Genomic DNA, 7,500 nt, shown 5'->3' on the forward strand with positions numbered 1-7,500 from the left:
GGTGCAGCAGCTGTCGCGAGAGCTCCAGCAGCTGGCTGAGCACGTGGTGACGACGACAGTGATGACGTGGTGATGACGACAGTGATGACGTGGTGATGACGTCAGTGATGACGAGTTCTCTACTGTGACGACGATGGGTGCAGCAGCTGTCGCGAGAGCTCCAGCAGCTGGCTGAGCACGTGGTGATGACGACGACAGTGATGACGCGGTGATGACGACAGTGATGACGTGGTGATGACGTCAGTGATGACGAGTTCTCTACTGTGACGACGATGGGTGCAGCAGCTGTCGCGAGAGCTCCAGCAGCTGGCTGAGCACGTGGTGATGACGACAGTGATGACGTGGTGATGACGTCAGTGATGACGAGTTCTCTACTGTGACGACGATGGGTGCAGCAGCTGTCGCGAGAGCTCCAGCAGCTGGCTGAGCACGTGGTGATGACGACAGTGATGACGTGGTGATGACGTCAGTGATGACGTGGTGATGACGTCAGTGATGACGAGTTCTCTACTGTGACGACGATGGGTGCAGCAGCTGTCGCGAGAGCTCCAGCAGCTGGCTGAGCACGTGGTGATGACGACAGTGATGACGTGGTGATGACGTCAGTGATGACGACGGTGATGACGTCAGTGATGACGAGTTCTCTACTGTGACGACGATGGGTGCAGCAGCTGTCGCGAGAGCTCCAGCAGCTGGCTGAGCACGTGGTGATGACGACAGTGATGACGTGGTGATGACGACAGTGATGACGTGGTGATGACGTCAGTGATGACGAGTTCTCTACTGTGACGACGATGGGGTGCAGCAGCTGTCGCGAGAGCTCCAGCAGCTGGCTGAGCACGTGGTGATGACGACAGTGATGACGTGGTGATGACGACAGTGATGACGTGGTGATGACGTCAGTGATGACGAGTTCTCTACTGTGACGACGATGGGTGCAGCAGCTGTCGCGAGAGCTCCAGCAGCTGGCTGAGCACGTGGTGATGACGATGATGACGTCAGTGATGACGACAGTGATGACGTGGTGATGACGTCAGTGATGACGAGTTCTCTACTGTGACGACGATGGGTGCAGCAGCTGTCGCGAGAGCTCCAGCAGCTGGCTGAGCACGTGGTGATGACGATGATGACGTCAGTGATGACGACAGTGATGACGTGGTGATGACGTCAGTGATGACGAGTTCTCTACTGTGACGACGATGGGTGCAGCAGCTGTCGCGAGAGCTCCAGCAGCTGGCTGAGCACGTGGTGATGACGATGATGACGTCAGTGATGACGACAGTGATGACGTGGTGATGACGTCAGTGATGACGAGTTCTCTACTGTGACGACGATGGGTGCAGCAGCTGTCGCGAGAGCTCCAGCAGCTGGCTGAGCACGTGGTGATGACGATGATGACGTCAGTGATGACGACAGTGATGACGTGGTGATGACGTCAGTGATGACGAGTTCTCTACTGTGACGACGATGGGTGCAGCAGCTGTCGCGAGAGCTCCAGCAGCTGGCTGAGCACGTGGTGATGACGACAGTGATGACGAGTTCTCTACTGTGATGACGACAGTGATGACGTGGTGATGACGTCAGTGATGACGAGTTCTCTACTGTGACGACGATGGGTGCAGCAGCTGTCGCGAGAGCTCCAGCAGCTGGCTGAGCACGTGGTGATGACGACAGTGATGACGTGGTTGATGACGACAGTGATGACGTGGTGATGACGTCAGTGATGACGAGTTCTCTACTGTGACGACGATGGGTGCAGCAGCTGTCGCGAGAGCTCCAGCAGCTGGCTGAGCACGTGGTGATGACGACAGTGATGACGTGGTGATGACGACAGTGATGACGTGGTGATGACGTCAGTGATGACGAGTTCTCTACTGTGACGACGATGGGTGCAGCAGCTGTCGCGAGAGCTCCAGCAGCTGGCTGAGCACGTGGTGATGACGACAGTGATGACGACAGTGATGACGTGGTGATGACGACAGTGATGACGTGGTGATGACGACAGTGATGACGTGGTGATGACGTCAGTGATGACGAGTTCTCTACTGTGACGACGATGGGTGCAGCAGCTGTCGCGAGAGCTCCAGCAGCTGGCTGAGCACGTGGTGATGACGACAGTGATGACGAGTTCTCTACTGTGATGACGACAGTGATGACGTGGTGATGACGTCAGTGATGACGAGTTCTCTACTGTGACGACGATGGGTGCAGCAGCTGTCGCGAGAGCTCCAGCAGCTGGCTGAGCACGTGGTGATGACGACAGTGATGACGACAGTGATGACGTGGTGATGACGACAGTGATGACGTGGTGATGACGACAGTGATGACGTGGTGATGACGTCAGTGATGACGAGTTCTCTACTGTGACGACGATGGGTGCAGCAGCTGTCGCGAGAGCTCCAGCAGCTGGCTGAGCACGTGGTGATGACGACAGTGATGACGTGGTGATGACGACAGTGATGACGTGGTGATGACGTCAGTGATGACGAGTTCTCTACTGTGACGACGATGGGTGCAGCAGCTGTCGCGAGAGCTCCAGCAGCTGGCTGAGCACGTGGTGATGACGACGACAGTGATGACGTGGTGATGACGACAGTGATGACGTGGTGATGACGTCAGTGATGACGAGTTCTCTACTGTGACGACGATGGGTGCAGCAGCTGTCGCGAGAGCTCCAGCAGCTGGCTGAGCACGTGGTGATGACGACAGTGATGACGTGGTGATGACGACAGTGATGACGTGGTGATGACGTCAGTGATGACGTCGGTGATGACGTGGTGATGACGACAGTGATGACGTGGTGATGACGACAGTGATGACGTGGTGATGACGTCAGTGATGACGAGTTCTCTACTGTGACGACGATGGGTGCAGCAGCTGTCGCGAGAGCTCCAGCAGCTGGCTGAGCACGTGGTGATGACGACAGTGATGACGTGGTGATGACGTGGTGATGACGTCAGTGATGACGAGTTCTCTACTGTGACGACGATGGGTGCAGCAGCTGTCGCGAGAGCTCCAGCAGCTGGCTGAGCACGTGCAGGAGGTCGAGGAGGAGGGGGGGGGGGCAGCGTCTCCAAGGCAACCGCCCCCTGCACCGCCCCCAGCACGAGCTCCACCTGCGTGACGTCACGAAGGGGGAGGGGCCGTGACGTCACGAAGGGGGAGGGGCCGTGACGTCACGGCCCGGAGCATCTCGCCGTGACGGCGGTGACGTAATGGGGGCGGTGACGTCATGGGGGCGGTGACGTCACCGCCATCATCAACACCCTCACCACCATCAACACCATCATCACTATCGCTACCATCATCATCACAACCATCAACACCATCACCACCACCACCATCACCACCATCACCACCATCACCACCATCACCATCACCACCACCATCACCACCATCACCATCACCACCATCACCACCATCACCACCATCACCATCACCACCATCACCACCATCACCATCACCACCATCACCACCATCACCATCACCTCCTGTGAGGAGCTGGGTCCAGGAGGTGAGGTGAGATTCAGGAGAAGCTCCGTCACCTTGTCGACATTTTCTGAGACACGAGGGGGGGGAGACACGGGGGGGGGGGGGGTGAGACACGGGGGGGGGTGAGACACGGGGGGTGAGACACGGGGGAGAGACACGGGGAGTGAGACACGAGGGGGGGGGTGAGACACGGGGGGTGAGACACGGGGGGTGAGACACGGGGGAGAGACACGGGGGGGGGGGGAGAGACACGGGGGGGGGGGAGACACGGGGGGGGGGAGAGACACGGGGGGTGAGACACGGGGGAGAGACACGGGGGGGGGGGAGAGACACGGGGGGGGGAGAGACACGGGGGGTGAGACACGGGGGAGAGACACGGGGGGTGAGACACGGGGGGGGGGGAGAGACACGGGGGGGGGGGAGAGACACGGGGGGGGGTGAGACACGGGGGGGGGGGAGAGACACGGGGGGGGGGTGAGGACACGGGGGGGGGAGACACGGGGGGTGACACGGGGGAGAGACACGGGGGGGGGGAGAGACACGGGGGGGGGGGGAGAGACACGGGGGGGGGGTGAGACACGGGGGGGGGGGTGAGACACGGGGGGGGGTGAGACACGGGGGGGGGGTGAGACACGGGGGGGGGGGTGAGACACGGGGGGTGAGACACGGGGGGGGGTGAGACACGGGGGGGGGAGACACGGGGGGTGAGACACGGGGGGGGGGGTGAGACACGGGGGGGGGGGGGGACACGGGGGGGGGGGTGAGACACGGGGGGGGGGGGGTGAGACACGGGGGGGGGTGAGACACGGGGGGGGGGAGACACGGGGGGTGAGACACGGGGGGGGGGTGAGACACGGGGGGGGGGGGACACGGGGGGGGGGGTGAGACACGGGGGGGGGGGAGAGACACGGGGGGTGAGACACGGGGGGGGGGAGAGACACGGGGGGGGGTGAGACACGGGGGGGGGGGTGAGACACGGGGGGGGGGTGAGACACGGGGGGGGGGTGAGACACGGGGGGGGGGAGAGACACGGGGGGTGAGACACGGGGGGGGGGGAGAGACACGGGGGGGGGGGGAGAGACACGGGGGGGGGGGGGAGAGACACGGGGGAGAGACACGGGGGGTGAGACACGGGGGGGGGGAGAGACACGGGGGGGGGGGAGAGACACGGGGGGGGGGAGAGACACGGGGGGTGAGACACGGGGGGGGGGGAGAGACACGGGGGGGGGGGAGAGACACGGGGGGAGAGACACGGGGGGGGGGAGAGACACGGGGGAGAGACACGGGGGGGGGGGAGAGACACGGGGGGGGGGGGAGAGACACGGGGGAGAGACACGGGGGGTGAGACACGGGGGGGGGAGAGACACGGGGGGGGGGAGAGACACGGGGGGGGGGGAGAGACACGGGGGGGGGGAGAGACACGGGGGGGGGGGGGAGACACGGGGGGGGGGAGAGACACGGGGGGGGTGAGAGACACGGGGGGGGGGAGAGACACGGGGGAGAGACACGGGGGAGGGGGAGAGACACGGGGGGGGGGAGAGACACGGGGGGGGGGAGACACGGGGGGGGGAGAGACACGGGGGGGGGGGGAGACACGGGGGGGGGGGAGAGACACGGGGGGGGGGAGAGACACGGGGGGGGGGGGTGAGACACGGGGGAGAGACACGGGGGGGGGGAGAGACACGGGGGGGGGGGTGAGACACGGGGGGGGGGGAGAGACACGGGGGGGGGAGAGACACGGGGGGGGGGGGAGACACGGGGGGGGGGGAGAGACACGGGGGGGGAGAGACACGGGGGGGGGGTGAGACACGGGGGGGGGGAGAGACACGGGGGGGGGGAGAGACACGGGGGGGGGAGAGACACGGGGGGGGGGGGAGACACGGGGGGGGGGGAGAGACACGGGGGGGGGAGAGACACGGGGGGGGGGGGAGACACGGGGGGGGGGGAGAGACACGGGGGGGGGGAGAGACACGGGGGGGGGGAGAGACACGGGGGGGGGAGAGACACGGGGGGGGGGTGAGACACGGGGGGGGGGAGAGACACGGGGGGGGGGAGAGACACGGGGGGGGGGGGGAGACACGGGGGGGGGGGGAGAGACACGGGGGGGGGGAGAGACACGGGGGGGGGGGGGGGGGGAGACACGGGGGGAGAGACACGGGGGGGGGGAGAGACACGGGGGGGGGGGAGAGACACGGGGGGGGGGAGAGACACGGGGGGGGGGGTGAGACACGGGGGGGGGGGGAGAGACACGGGGGGGGGAGAGACACGGGGGGGGGGGGAGAGACACGGGGGGGGGGAGAGACACGGGGGGGGGGAGAGACACGGGGGGGGGGGAGAGACACGGGGGGGGGAGAGACACGGGGGGGGGGAGAGACACGGGGGGGGGAGAGACACGGGGGGAGAGACACGGGGGGGGGGGGAGAGACACGGGGGGGGGGAGAGACACGGGGGGGGGGGGAGACACGGGGGGGGGGGAGAGACACGGGGGGAGAGACACGGGGGGGGGGAGAGACACGGGGGGGGGGGAGAGACACGGGGGGAGAGACACGGGGGGGGGGGGAGAGACACGGGGGGGGGGAGAGACACGGGGGGGGGGAGAGACACGGGGGGAGAGACACGGGGGGGGGGGGGAGACACGGGGGGGGGGAGAGACACGGGGGGAGAGACACGGGGGGGGGGGAGAGACACGGGGGGGGGGAGAGACACGGGGGGGGGGAGAGACACGGGGGGGGGAGAGACACGGGGGGAGAGACACGGGGGGGGGGGAGACACGGGGGGGGGGAGAGACACGGGGGGGGGAGAGACACGGGGGGGGGAGAGACACGGGGGGGGGGGAGAGACACGGGGGGGGGAGAGACACGGGGGGGGGAGAGACACGGGGGGGGGGGGGGGAGAGACACGGGGGGGGGGGGGAGACACGGGGGGGGGGGGAGAGACACGGGGGGGGGAGAGACACGGGGGGGGGGGGAGAGACACGGGGGGGGGAGACACGGGGGGGGGGGGGGAGAGACACGGGGGGGAGAGACACGGGGGGGGGGGAGAGACACGGGGGGGGGGGAGAGACACGGGGGGGGGGAGAGACACGGGGGGGGGAGACACGGGGGGGGGGGGGGAGAGACACGGGGGGGGGGAGAGACACGGGGGGGGGGAGAGACACGGGGGGGAGAGACACGGGGGGGGGGGGGAGACACGGGGGGGGGGGGAGAGACACGGGGGGGGGGGAGACACGGGGGGGGGGAGAGACACGGGGGGGGGAGAGACACGGGGGGGGGGGGAGACACGGGGGGGGGGGAGAGACACGGGGGGGGGGGGAGACACGGGGGGGGGAGAGACACGGGGGGAGAGACACGGGGGGGGGGGGAGAGACACGGGGGGGGGGAGAGACACGGGGGGGGGGGAGAGACACGGGGGGGGGGAGAGACACGGGGGGGGGAGAGACACGGGGGGGGGTGAGACACGGGGGGGGGGAGAGACACGGGGGGGGGGGAGAGACACGGGGGGGGGGGGAGAGACACGGGGGGGGGGAGAGACACGGGGGGGGGAGAGACACGGGGGGGGGGGAGACACGGGGGGGGGGAGACACGGGGGGGGGGGGAGAGACACGGGGGGGGGGGGAGACACGGGGGGGGGGGAGACACGGGGGGGGGGGAGAGACACGGGGGGGGGGAGAGACACGGGGGGGGGGGGAGACACGGGGGGGGGGAGAGACACGGGGGGGGGGGGAGACACGGGGGGGGGGAGACACGGGGGGGGGGGGAGAGACACGGGGGGGGGGAGAGACACGGGGGGGGGGGGAGACACGGGGGGGGGGGGAGACACGGGGGGGGGGAGACACGGGGGGGGGGGGAGAGACACGGGGGGGAGAGACACGGGGGGGGGGGGAGAGACACGGGGGGGGGGGGGAGACACGGGGGGGGGGGGGGAGACACGGGGGGGGGGGAGACACGGGGGGGGGGGAGAGACACGGGGGGGGGGGGGAGACACGGGGGGGGGGGAGAGACACGGGGG

The 7,500-nt window shown here is 68.1% G+C and overlaps 1 protein-coding gene across 1 annotated transcript in view; it reads right to left on the minus strand.

The window, feature by feature from the left end:
* Nucleotides 1-2,910: 2,910 nt before the first annotated feature.
* Nucleotides 2,911-7,500, minus strand: part of LOC144739652 (adhesion G-protein coupled receptor G4-like) — a gene marked incomplete at its 3' end in the record, with an annotated part of 16,764 nt that continues 12,174 nt past the window's right edge. The window contains exons 4-5 of the mRNA XM_078622581.1: nucleotides 3,489-3,559; nucleotides 2,911-3,116 (exon numbers count right to left, since the gene is read on the minus strand). Coding sequence (XP_078478707.1) covers nucleotides 2,911-3,116; nucleotides 3,489-3,559 — 277 coding nt within the window. The remainder of the gene's footprint in view (nucleotides 3,117-3,488; nucleotides 3,560-7,500) is intronic.

Source organism: Lampetra planeri, unplaced genomic scaffold, assembly GCF_965212315.1.
Source record: "Lampetra planeri unplaced genomic scaffold, kcLamPlan1.2.h2 scaffold_1630, whole genome shotgun sequence".
Lineage (NCBI taxonomy): Eukaryota > Metazoa > Chordata > Hyperoartia > Petromyzontiformes > Petromyzontidae > Lampetra > Lampetra planeri.